This window comes from Saccopteryx leptura, chromosome 2 (assembly GCF_036850995.1).
Source record: "Saccopteryx leptura isolate mSacLep1 chromosome 2, mSacLep1_pri_phased_curated, whole genome shotgun sequence".
NCBI classification, from domain to species: Eukaryota; Metazoa; Chordata; class Mammalia; order Chiroptera; family Emballonuridae; genus Saccopteryx; species Saccopteryx leptura.
Genome location: NC_089504.1, coordinates 21,269,325 through 21,282,253, shown reverse-complemented (window position 1 = coordinate 21,282,253; position 12,929 = coordinate 21,269,325). Strand labels below are relative to the sequence as shown.

Below are 12,929 nucleotides of genomic sequence, written 5' to 3'. Positions count from 1 at the left end.
CCCCTTGTCTGTCAGATTTCCTGTTTTACAAACTCACTTTGAATCGAGGCCCAGGGCTGGTGGGAAGCAGGGCCTCAGGGGCCTCCCGGCAGCTTCCAAGGGCCTTGGTTACCCTGGGCCCCCTGGCCCTTCCCTTCCTCAAGCCTGGCCTTAGGGACAGCTGGCAAGTGAATGCCAGGCACCTAGCCTGGAAGAGAAAACCTCTACAGGAAGGAGACAGAATCTCCTGACAAGCGGGGAGCCCTGACCTTGTCCAGGACTGCTGAGACGGCCTGTCCCCAGCCTGCCTGGGACGCCCTCCCTGAGCCTCACAGGGCCCACCCCGCGTCCACTTTCAGGAGGTCTCTGGGGATGGGATGCCACTGAAGCACTTTTCTGACTTTTGCTCCCTAAGGTCTGCTGCTCCCAGCAGCTTGGAATAGTTTTCTGGGGTGGGCCTGCTGGGCGTTCTGTAGCCCACCTAAGCCTAACCGGGGGTACACAGCGGGCTGGACTGAGCTGAGTCAGCAGGCTGCACTGCACCCCCCAGCTTCCTGCTGCCGCGGGCGCTGCCAGGCTGTCCTCATTAACTGAGCCCTTGCTGAGCTCCTGCGGCGCGTGGAACCAAGCACAGGGGACTGTCCCCAACACTGTCTTCATGTTTGCTATCGTGCTTGTCGTGTCCTGTTTTGCTTTGGAGAAACCTGCATATCCTCATGTCTTTCTGGGAGCCAGAGAGCAAGGCTTCATGCTTCTGTGCCTAGCAGAGCCTGGTATATAGAACAGGAGCTCAACAATTGCCTTGTAAAGAGCATCCAGAAGGCACAGCCCTTGCAGGGGACTTCTGCAAGTAGGAGTTGTGGAGCCGCCATGCACATGGGCCTCAGCAGGCCCAGTGAAGTCAGTGCCCAGGTCAGGTTCAGCAGGGAGACGTGACTGTGTCCTTCGCTGTCCCCTCCCTTGCGAGCCCGCACTGGATGCCTTGAGGTTCTGGTGGTGGTCTGCCCTGAGAGCCCCAGCACTTGCCTCGTCACCTTTGACTTGAAGTTGTGAGTGTGTGTGTCCCTGTCTTCTCTCTCCGGTTCTCTGGGAGGGCAGCTACCAGGTTGGCTTTGTCCCTGAGTGCTCAGCACAGGACCAGCCCTGGGCCCATGTTCTGTGAAGCCTTGGAGAACAGGAGAAAGGGATCAGGCAAGCAGTGGATCACAGGCCAAATGGGGATGGCAGGTCCCGTGGGCCCTTTGGTAAAGGGCTGCATGTCAGCTGAGCTAAGGAAGGCGAAGTTGCCCCTGAGATTTCTCATCCTGGCCTCCTGTGTCAGTGTGGGCTTGCTTGCGCCCTGAGCTTCTAGCCTTCCCGCTTGGCCCACAATCCAGTGGTCAAGATTCCTAGGCTGAGACAGGGACACTGAGGGGCTGGCCGGCCTCCTTTTTGGTTCCAGTTCCCTTGGAGAGGAGGGTGACACTGGGGTGCGGCCTATGGGCTTCCCGACCTGGATCAGCTTCTGGGAGTAACTGGGCTGGGCTATGTCCTAGATCACCATCCCGAGGGGGAAAGACGGCTTTGGCTTCACCATCTGCTGTGACTCTCCGGTCCGAGTCCAGGCCGTGGATTCAGGTGAGTGTTTTGGGTGATGACAGCCCCACTTGGCCGCCACACATGTGGGCCTTGCAAACAAGACCTTGGAACTGCAGAGGGAGCCCCAAAGTAGAGCAAAGTGTATCCTGGTTTTTCAAAATGAAAACAACAATATTATTATTTTTATTTGTTAAAAATTTTTTTAAATTTATTGATTTTGTTGATTCCCATAGTTTCGGGGGTCAAACCTATAACCTTGGTGTATTGAGATGACGCTTGAACCAGCTGAGCTACCCAGCCAGGGCAGGAATAATATTTTTAAACTACAGATGAAATTGAAGTTTATGAAAATATACCCACTCTTTTTTTGCTTTTATCAAAATGAGAACAGATTTTCATATTTTGTTTCCCACACAGGAAACAAACAGGAACTAAACCTATATTTTCATTAATAACTGCATGAGAAAATGAGTCATTTTTTAACTCTGGAATTGACACTTTTTCCTATTCCAAGCCCAACTGGCACTTAAAAACAGGCATCCCCTCCCTATCCTTCACAAAGAAAAGATTTCTCCTAATCACAGAGCGAGCATTTTAGGGGGAGAAGCCAGGGCTTGGTGATCTGGGTGCCCCCAGTGCCTGTACTGAGGCGGGCACAGGGTTGGCGCTCAGTGCGTGGTGCCAAAGGAATGAATGAAGTGTGGGAGGCCCTGTGGAGGTGGGCGGGGTGCTGGCTAGAAGGGTGGACATCAGAGATGTGTGAACAGTCAACGGGTGTTTCTTTAAGGTTCCTGGGAGCCACCACAGTCAGCCCCTCATTTCGCAGATGAAGAACCAGAGAAGGGCAGTCTTGTCTTAGGTCACTGGGGAAGCAAAGGCCCCCAGTTCCTTTGAGGGAGTGGTGGGCTTGAGGAGCTCTTGAGTTCTTTTCTTTGTCCCTGCAGGGGGCCCAGCAGAGAGGGCAGGGCTGCAGCAACTGGACACGGTGCTACAGCTGAACGAGAGGCCCGTGGAGCATTGGAAATGCGTGGAGCTGGCCCATGAGATCCGGTGAGGGGCCAGAGGCGGCCTGAGGCCCCAGACTGATGGCACGCCCAGCCCTGGGCACACGGGCCTTATCCGCTGTCCTTTGCCTAGCTGTCAGCAATTCACTTTGCTCCTCAGGGAATCCATTTCTCAGCCTGCAAATGGAAGGTTCAGGCTCAGAGCAAACAGCGGGGAAGAGGCTCTCAAACGAACCCTGTGGTTCCTGACGACGCTCCAGGGGGTAGCATTCTACTTTAGCTAATTATTTCTGCTACTTCAGAGCTAAGCCCATTTTTTTAAAGGATGTGTAGATGTTGCAAGTGTGTCAACTGCACAATTTGAAAAATTATTCTTCAAAATATTTGGGTCCTCTAAATTTTGACCTGCTGGAGTAGAACCTCATGGCCCAATGCAGGTTTGCTTCTAGAGTAGCTAGATGAGGGGTCGCATGTAGATGCTTTGCTTGCTCTTCCTTGCTTATGCTTTGCCCCCAACAGACGTCATTAATTGAGTTTGGCCCTCTTTCTTGTTTAACCTGGCCTTGGCCTCTGCATTCCTTTCAGCCTTTGCCAGTCAATTAGAGTTGTCCCGAGGGACCCCTCTGCTGTCTCTGCTTTACACGGCCTCTTCTCTCCCTTCCTCCCTGACATTTGGGGCTTCTCCCCCTCCCTTACTCTCCCTCTCTGTCCCTGCAGCCCCCACCCTGGCTGACTATGGTCTCCCCTCGACTCAATTTCTCTATGTGACCTCCCCTTCTCTAGGAGCTGCCACAGTGAGATCATCCTGCTTGTGTGGCGCATGGTCCCCCAAGTCAAACCCGGCCCCGACGGCGGGGTCCTGCGGCGGGCGTCCTGCAAGTCAACGCATGACCTCCACTTGCCCCCCAACAAGCGGGAGAAGAACTGCACCCATGGGGCCCAGGCCCGGCCCGAGCAGCGCCACAGCTGCCACCTGGTATGTGACAGCTCCGACGGGCTGCTGCTCGGAGGCTGGGAGCGCTACACCGAGGTGGCCAAGCGCGGGGGCCAGCACACCCTGCCTGCGCTGTCCCGGGCCACGGCCCCCGCCGACCCCAACTACATCATCCTGGCCCCGCTGAACCCTGGGAGCCAGGTATGGAGAGCTGGTTCGGGGAAGGGGAAGGGCAAGGGGTCCCTGTGGGAGGCCGGGGGCTGGGAGTGTTGAGCAAGGAGGCAGGGGTGTGTGTCAGCTCCGCCGCTGCAGGGCTGTCCTGGGTAGAGAGAGAGAGAGCAGGCGGGTCTTTGTGGCCTCAGAGCACAGACCCAGAACCAGGGGATGTCACAAAGTAGAAGACTGCACCTCAAAAGAAAGGAGAGCTTTGTGCCAGTCTGCCCCTTTCCACAGTGCAGTGGGCTGCCGTGTGGTAGGTGGTGAGTCCGCTGTCTCTGGAGGAATGAAGACGGACATGGCATGATGGCGTGGGATGGGACGGTGGAGTGCGTGCCCCAGACAAGACAGCAATCCCATGAGATACTCGGGGGGAGAAAAGTGTTCTGACATCAAATAAGTTTGAGGAATAGCCCCATGCATGTAGCCTGTGTGGCATCCTGTAGTGAAGCTGGTGGCTTAGCGTTGTTTAACGCGGCGTTTCCCGGACTCCCCTGACGGTGTGCCCTCGTGGCAGGCTTGTTAGCATCCCACAGTGCAACGCTCCATGGAACACTCTTTGGAACAAGTTGCCATCAAGGGGGTTGGGGACTTGGCCAAGGGATTAAACTTGTTGACAGCTACCGCTTTGTTCAACTCTAATATTCTGGAGGACTCTGGGTTCCGTGTCCCTCCCAGGCCCCCTCCCAGCGTGGCAGCAGGACTGCCATTTTCCCTGGGGCCCCACAGTTTTTCTTTCCCACCCCAAGGCTGGCGTGGGCAGCCTGCGGGCGTGTCCTGCCCTGTTCCCGGGGCTGAGGTAGCTCTCCTGTCTTTGCCTTGCAGCTGCTGCGGCCTGTGTACCAGGAGGAAGCCATCCCCGAAGGTGAGTCAGTCCTCTGCGGCGGTGACCTCTGAGCCTGTGAGATGGCGAGGTCAGCTGGGAGGCCAGGCCCAGCCTCCTCCTCTGGGGTCGGAGGCTTTCTGGGCAGAATCGAGAGTTGACACAGTTTCCTCTTGGTGTGTTTCCTCCCTTACTGAACCAGTGTCTTTCTGCCTTGGAGCCTGCCCAAGGAGGAAAGAGGGCATCTTACCCGAGCATCTGAGAGGTGGTGTTTAGGACTCAGGCATTCAATTGAGATTTTTTTTAATTTTTATTTTTATATTCTTTTTGAAGTTGGAAACGGGGAGGCAGTCAGACAGACTCCTGCATGCGCCCGACCAGGATCCACCCGGCATGCCCACCAGGGGGTGATGCTCTGCCCATCTGGGGCGTTGCTCTGTTGCGACCAGAGCCATTCTAGTGCATGAGGCAGAGGCCATGGAGCCATCCTCAGCGCCCGGGCCAACCTTGTTCCAATGGAGCCTTGGCTGTGGGAGGGGAAGAGAGAGACAGAGAGGAAGGAGAGGGGGAGGGGTGGAGAAGCAGATGGGCGCTTCTCCTGTGTGCCCTGGCTGGGAATCGAACCCGGGACTCCTGCATGCCAGGCCGATGCTCTACCACTGAGCCAACCAGCCAGGGCCTCAATTGAGATTTATCCAATTTTACTGAGCAACCAATATATGTTAGATATTATGGGCAACACGGTCAGGTCTGCAGGGAAGGGAGGCCTGGGGTTTGGAAGGAGATGTCTCAGGTTGGAGTTCTAGCTGTGTGACTTTGATTAACTCATGCCCCCCTTACTGAGACTCAGTTTCTTCATCTATAAAATGGGGCTGATAACTCCCAGCTCAGAGGACTGTGGAAGTGTCAAAGAAGATAGCGGTGGTGGATAACAGCCTGTATAGGGAGAGATGCTACACAGAGGGTGGTTGTCTCTGAAGCGCACAGGTGTCTCTGCTGTTTGAATGACTCTTCTCTGTCGGCCTTCAAACCCTGGTCCCGATTATTTAGGGCCAGGGAGAGAAGCTGGGCTCAAAACCACTTCCTTCTCTTAGGAAGCCTGAGATATCAGTCTTGATGCTGGAGCCGGCTGGGCGTTCCTTTAGGCTCCCAATGCGCCTGCTGGAGACCTCGGGCTCGAGTACCTGGAAGGTTGAGGCCAGCCTTGCCAGGCGGTTCGTGATGCCCCCTTGGGTATGCCGGGCCCTTCCTCTGGTACCCGCAGCGTGCCTGTGGCCTCCTTCCTTGCGCGTGGCCTTCTCCCAGCTGCTTGCACTTGCGTCCTGGCCGCCCCCCTCTATCAGCAGGGGGAAGACGATGCTCGCTTGGAGCGGGTACTCGGGAGAATGCCTGTGCCTTTCTGGGGGGAAAGGGCTCCCATCAGGCTCAGTGCTGTTGACAGGAGACATCATTTCTCTGGGCTGGGGCCTTTAGGTACTTGGGCCTGTTCTGTCGGAAATGACTCTGTGTTCCTGTTGGAGAGGAGTCTAACAGCAATTCAACACTGGGTTTTAAAAAAGCTTTTAGTTGGTACATTAGGTTAGAGTAGAGGTGCCACTGCTAATGGTGACTTCATTAAGGGCAGGGCCGGAGCCATCTCATTTCTGTGTCCAGTGCTAGATGTGTGACGGACCGCAGGTACTCAGTTGAATTTCTGTCACTCAGCTGAGAGAGGGAGAGGGACTTCGGTGGCCTCTTGGGTTTGCAGACTGGCCACAGAATAAGTGAGTGGAGAGGTGTGGATCGCCTGTGGTGAGCTGGTAGTTGGGAATTGGTTCGCTGTGAACCTGCGAGAGCCTCCGAGTCTCCCTACTGGCCTCCCAACCTGTGTCCACATTTCAATTCCCCTCTGAGAATACACAACTTATTGACCCAAGAAGGGCACAGTCATCTAAGCCACAGGGAGAAGGACAAGTAAGGCGATGACGCTATTAATAATGACAGTAACTTTCTGAATCTATTACATGAAGAAGTTCACCTTCCTTCGTAATAAAAGTCCTTTTGGTATCCAAGAACATCTTTGCTCTTTAGTAGGGATCAAGTCTTTATAGCTAGGCCTGGGGCCTGGGATTCAGAGGAAGGGGTGGAATTCAGGGCACAAAGCTTCCTTTAAACATACTCAGGGCTCTCCAGTGGCTAAGGCTGTCACCAGGGTGTCAACTTCTGTTCCCTCCTTTGGCTGGGATGCCTGGCCTCCTTTCAAGAGGGAAGATTGAGCTGAATGGGGCCTGGGGTGCCCGCCCGCCTGTGGTGGGCATGTTCCCCGGGGCTGCTGGTAGTCTCAGCGTTGTCCCCTGCCCTGTGAAGGCGGCCCAGCCTCAGATTGGTCCCTGCTGGTGTGGGATGGCAGATGGGGCTCGGCTCAGAAGCTGGAGCTGAGCCGAGTAATCACTGTTTACTGTTTGGTCAACGAGGCAGGTGCCGGAGCAAAACAGGGCGAGACGGGTGGAGCAGAGGTGGTTAAGAGGTAGCATGAGGGACGTCACAGAGTTTGCCCTCACAGAGCTCAGTAGCTGGGTTGCAATCTGGATTGTTTTTTAAAAAGATACTTCAAATAATCAGTTTTGGAGAGCTCTGCCCACTTGCCACAGATTATCCAGGAATGTGGAGATCAGACTCGAGGGCATGGCAGCCAACGTAGGCTGGGTTGATCTGGCTGTGTACCATTTACTGGCCAAACGACCTTGGGCAAGTCACTCAACCAACGCAGGCCTCAGTAGCCTTGTCTGTAAAATGGAGCTGAGCAGACCTTTCCTACCTGAAAACAGAGGTGTATGTCAAATGGCTTTCTTATGACTCTCCAAGCCTAAGGCAAAGGCACTGTGACAACCCTGGGCAGTTACACTCAGGGAGTGAAGGGATGCATTCTTCTAAACGTCTCAGACTGGGGGGGCCCAGGGCCCAGGTTTTGACATTAGCAAATGGTACCTGTCTCTAATTCTGGTCTGTTTTGCCTCAGTCCCCTTCCCGTCAGTCCTGTGTGGTTTTGCCTTCTTTAATCTAGGCTTGCCTGTGTGAAATGAGACTGTCGACTTTGAGGCTGCTCTAGTCGCAGTATGGTTGGAGGCCCAGCAGTCCTGTTCTAATGCCAGCCCTGATGGGTGGATTAGATGTTCGCCTGGGGTTTGTAATAACCCCTTGTGAACTCATGCTCTGGTGCGTTCACCAAAGCCTTCCCCATCAGGTCTCGCCTGTGCGTCCCCCACACTGGCCCGGGCCAGGCGAGGCCGCAGTCTGTGTGATCTCCGACGGAGAGAACAGGCTCCGAGGGGGAAGGAGCCTGTTCAGGGTTGCACAGCAGGCTCTAGGGAAGCCAGTTCTCAAGTCCAGGTGTCTGTCCAACTCAACCCTGAGAGACACAGGATGGGTTCTTTTTGAATTTTTAAAAATTTTCAATTACAGTTGACATTCAATGTTATATTAGTTTCAGGTATACAGTACAATGATTAGACATTTCTATAATTTACAAAGTGATCCTGATAAGTCTACTACAGAGTGGGTTCTCTCAGCCAAAGGGCCGGGGCAGCACCCATCTGTCCTGGGACTGATGTCAGGGCCAGATCCGACAAGGGGATGCGTAACCATGTCTGTGCGTCTGTCTGTACACCCCTCCACCCCCGTCCCCGCCCCCATCTTGGCCTAAGTGCCTCCCGGAAGAGGCAGGAAGTGGTTTAAGCGACTATGGTTTGAGTGCTGCCCCAAGACACAGCTGGGATAGGTGGTCACTGGTGTGTGTGGGATGTTGACTTGTTTTTCTCACCTCATTTGGTGAGAAGGGGTATGAGGTGGGCGTAGGAAGCAAGTGTGAAACCTTCTGAGCTGAGTTTTTCCTCTGAAGCCATGGACCAAGCGTTGGTGGGGAGCTTCCCCGAGATGGTGCTGGGATCACGCCACCGGCTCACCCTCTGGCTTCCAAGACTGGCGGTGGTGGACGGAGGCCTTAACCCCAGGACATGCAGGTCACAGAGGGCTAGTCAACTGCCCACCTGGCAATAGGAGCCCTTGGCGGAGCCAGGGGTGCATGGAGCCTGAATGCTCCAGAGTGTGCCTCCTCCCTGCTTGCGTCCAAGAACCCTTGACTTTTTAGCTGCTCTATGTTTTGCTCCTCTGCCCATGGGGTGGGGCGTGATAAAGTCCTGTTGGCCACCCCTGTTCAGTGTGAGACTGTGTGTCCAGCAGTGTGCCCTTAAAGAGGAACCCCTGCAGCCTTTTGCTCTCTCTCCCTGGGGTGTCTCCTCCCCCTCTTCTTTTTCTGAGTGAATAATTTGTGGGTGGGTGGCCAAGCCTAGGCTGTAATAAAGTCTAGAGTTCCCAGAGTCCCTGAGGCACCTGACTAACCTGCTTTTCCTTGTGGAGGAATTACAACAAGAAGAACCATTAAGTTAGCGGCTAACTTCTATTGCACATGTATAGGTCCCAGACCATGTTCTAGGGCAGGGGTCCCCAAACCATAGCCCGCGGGCCACATGTGGCCCCCTGAGGCCATTTATCCGGCCCCCGCCACACTTCTGGAAGGGGCACCTCTTTCATTGGTGGTCAGTGAGAGGAGCATAGTTCCCATTGAAATACTGGTCAGTTTGTTGATTTAAATTTACTTGTTCTTTATTTTAAATATTGTATTCATTCCCATTTTGTTTTTTTACTTTAAAATAAGATATGTGCAGTATGCATAGTGATTTGTTCATAGTTTTTTTTTTAGTCCGGCCCTCCAATGGTCTGAGGGACAGTGAACTGGCCCCCTGTGTAAAAAGTTTGGGGACCCCTGTTCTAGGGGATTTACTTGGAGCATCTCCTTTCATCCTTATGGCAACCCAGTAAACTTGGCAGTTAATAACCCAATTATTATAACTGAAGCAGCCAAGACTCTGAGGGGGGAGTGAGCTGCCGAAGGTCACCAAGCCAGTGAGCTGATGAGTGGGATTTGAGCACAGCCATCTGGCTTCAAGCTGGTGCCCTTCCCTGAGGACTGAGCAGCAGGTGCCACTCCTCATTCCTCATTCTGGACTGACTTAAGTGAGCCCCGCTGCTCCAGCTCCCTTGGCTAATAGAGGGCGGAGCCCGATACATCCTAGGCAAGCCCACTGTCTCTGCTGCCACTGCAGAGACCTGATCTCCAGTCCCTTGTCCTTGGGCCTGGGAGGCAATGGAATGGGCGAGCTGCGCTGGGTGTGTGCAGGGAGTCGTGGGGCTGGGGGAAGTGGAGAGCACGTGCTCTGCCACCCGGGCAGCCCCTGCTCTCCTCCAAGGGTTGTTCTAGGTGGGACTGTGGCCTCGGTGCGGTCAGATCTTCTGGTTTCTCAAATAGGAGAGATTTCCTGATCTTTATAAGTATGAGGTCAAACTGATAGGTCTGATTCAGGCCTTGGGTCCCCAGATGGGGTCTGCACCCTCCACCACAGTTAATGATTCCCAGCTCTGTCCTAGCCATGGGGTTGCTTATTAACATGTCAGCATCTTGCACAGATTGTGAGGGAATTCCTTGAGGTCCAAGAGCCTTCTTTTTTTTTTTATATAAATAAATTTTTATTAATTTTAATGGGGTGACATCAATAAATCAGGGTACATATATTCAAAGAAAACATGTCCAGGTTATCTTGTCATTCAATTATGTTGCATACCCATCACCCAAAGTCAGATTGTCCTCCGTCACCTTCTATCTAGTTTTCTTTGTGCCCCTCCCCTCCCCCCTAAGAGCCTCTGAGGCCTGCCTGCAGCACCTTCCACGGGGCCTGGCCTACCACACGTGCTCTGCTCACAGCAGTGGCAGTTGACCGAGCCTAGTCCCTGTTTCTGCAGAGCGGCTGGCTCTGCAGGAGAAATGGAATGCCTCACCGTCCCCATCTCTGTTCTGCAGAATCCGAGAGTCCCAGTAAAGGAAAGTCCTACACGGGCCTGGGGAAGAAGTCTCGGCTGATGAAGACGGTGCAGACCATGAAGGGCCACGGGAACTACCAGAACTGCTCGCTCATGAGGCCACACACCCCACACTCAAGCTATGGCACCTATGTCACCCTGGCCCCCAAGGTCCTGGTGTTCCCCGTCTTTGTTCAGGTGAGCTGGTGACTGGCCCCAAGGACTCCCTCGGGGGAAGGTGAGAAAGACGAGGGCTCATTACCCCAAGACTCAGGGATGGTGCCTCATTTTGGGACTAAGGGCTCCCTTTAGGGAAAAACAAATAGCTTAATGTGCTCCGGATTCTGGGGATTATACTGAGGGAACAGGTCTCCTGGAGGGGGGCAGGAGAGTAGGGGCATGGGAGCCCAGCAACAAGGGGTCTTCTCCCTGCTTCCCCCAACGCCCTCTCTCCGGGGACAGGCCAGGCACACTGCTGCTGCTTGTTGTGTGGTCGCAGGGCCTGTGTGCAGAGGCTCCCGCTTCCTGGCTCAGCCAGTGGCTTGTTGTTTAGAAAGGACCAAGGTAGAAGTTTGAGGTCTGGCATCTTGTCTGGTCTCTTTGGTGTGAGCAAACATGTCTGGCAGTGCCAGCTGGTGGTCCGAGGTTCACTTACATCTCCCTTCTACTGTGCCCTCCTCTTCCCTTTCTCCTTCCCTGGTTCCAAGTCTTTATTTATTTCACCACTCAGATATAACCAATATGAGCATTTAGGTGTCTTTTCTGTGTGCATGTACAAATTAAAGAAACAAACAAACAAACAAATAAACCCAAACAGGTCTTATTGTACATTTTATATCCTTTTGCTTTTTTTAAACAAAAATTGCCTGAACATTTCCCACATCATGAAATCCTCTTTGAGCCTGTGTTTTGTCGTGGCTGCACACCCTTCTATTATATGGATGTGCCATATTTATCTAACCCGTTCTGTATTCAGGCACTTATGTTATGTCTACTTCTTTTGCTATCTAAATAACTCTGAGATGAAAATCCTTGTGCATGAATTTCCTCTCTGATTATTTTCCCTGGAAGAGATTCCTCGAACTGAACTGACTGAGTCATAGGTCATAAATGTTTTAAAGGCTCTTTATACATATTGACAAATTGCTGTCTATAAAGACTTGATTATTTTATCCTCTTATCAGTAACATAAAGGTGGCAATGTCCCAAGGGCTTCATTTCTGGCCATTATTTCCTTCTCTGTCTTCCTGGCATGCGATTCTAGGACTGTCGCTGTCTTACCTACACTTCTTAGGGCACCGTGCACCTATGGCAGGTGACATTCTTCTCCAGACAACTCCATCAGTAGGGTTCTTTCTTGCCTTTCTCCTGTTCTCTTCTCTGTCTTGTGATGTAACCACAAAAGTCTTGACATCCTTCATTTTCACTTATAATTTTTTACAAAAAAACTAAAGTGAGTGTTTTAAAAGTTGTAAAGATTTTTAAAATTTTTTATTAATTTTAATTTATTGTGTTAACATGAATTCAAGTGTCCCACCCTCACCCCCACCCCTGTGTCCCCCACTATACCCTCTTGGCCCCCCTCCCCCTAACTCCCTCCCCCCTTCCCTCTGGTATTTGTTGTCCTGTTACCTGTATCTATGTGTTATGTATATATAATTTCACTAATCCCTTCTCCTTCTTGGGTCCCCTCCCCTGATCCCCCTTCCCTCTGACAGCTGTCCCTTGCTCCCTGTGACCCCACCTCTGCCTCTATTCTGTTCTTCAGTTCACTTTGTTCCTTAGATTCCACATATATGTGAGATCATATGATATTTGTCTTTCTCTGCCTGGTTTACTTCACTTAGTATAACAATCTCCAGGTCCATGTGTGCCATCACAATAGGTAAGATTTCCTTCCTTTTCATGGCCGTGTAGTATTCCATTGTGTATATGTACCACAGCTTTTTAATCCACTCGTCCACTGACAGACACTTGGGCTATTTCCAGATCTTGGCTATTGTAAACAATGCTGCAATAAACATGGGGGTGCATATCATCTTTTGAATCGGTGATTTTGTATTCTTAGGATATATTCCTAAAAGTGGGATAGCTAGGTCAAAAGGCAGTTCCATTTGTAATTTTTTGAAGAAACACCATACTGTTCTCCACAGCAGCTGCACAAGTCTGCATTCCCACCAGCAGTGCAGGAGGGTTCCCTTTTCTCCACACCCTCACTAGCACTTATTGTGTGTTGATTTGTTAATGAGCGCCATTCTGACAGGTGTGAGGTGGTATCTCATTGTGGTTTTAATTTGCATTTCTCTGATGATTAGTGATGTTGAAAATTTTTTCATCTATCTATTGGCCATCTGTATGTCCTCTCTGGAGAAGAATCTATTCAGTTCTTTTGTCTTCCTGGTGTTGAGTTTGAGAAGTTCTTTATAAATTTTGGTTATTAACCCCTTATCAGACATATTGGCGAATTAAAGATTTTTAAATTATAAAATATATACACCAAAAT

The 12,929-nt window shown here is 52.1% G+C and overlaps 1 protein-coding gene across 4 annotated transcripts in view; it reads left to right on the top strand.

The window, feature by feature from the left end:
- The window catches only part of RGS3 (regulator of G protein signaling 3), a 121,172-nt gene that overhangs the window by 31,332 nt on the left and 76,911 nt on the right, over nt 1–12,929 (top strand). For all 4 annotated transcript variants that reach the window (XM_066367364.1, XM_066367365.1, XM_066367366.1 and 1 more), the window contains 5 exons: nt 1,515–1,596; nt 2,502–2,607; nt 3,345–3,696; nt 4,537–4,576; nt 10,428–10,624. In XM_066367364.1, coding sequence (XP_066223461.1) covers nt 1,515–1,596; nt 2,502–2,607; nt 3,345–3,696; nt 4,537–4,576; nt 10,428–10,624 — 777 coding nt within the window. The remainder of the gene's footprint in view (nt 1–1,514; nt 1,597–2,501; nt 2,608–3,344; nt 3,697–4,536; nt 4,577–10,427; nt 10,625–12,929) is intronic.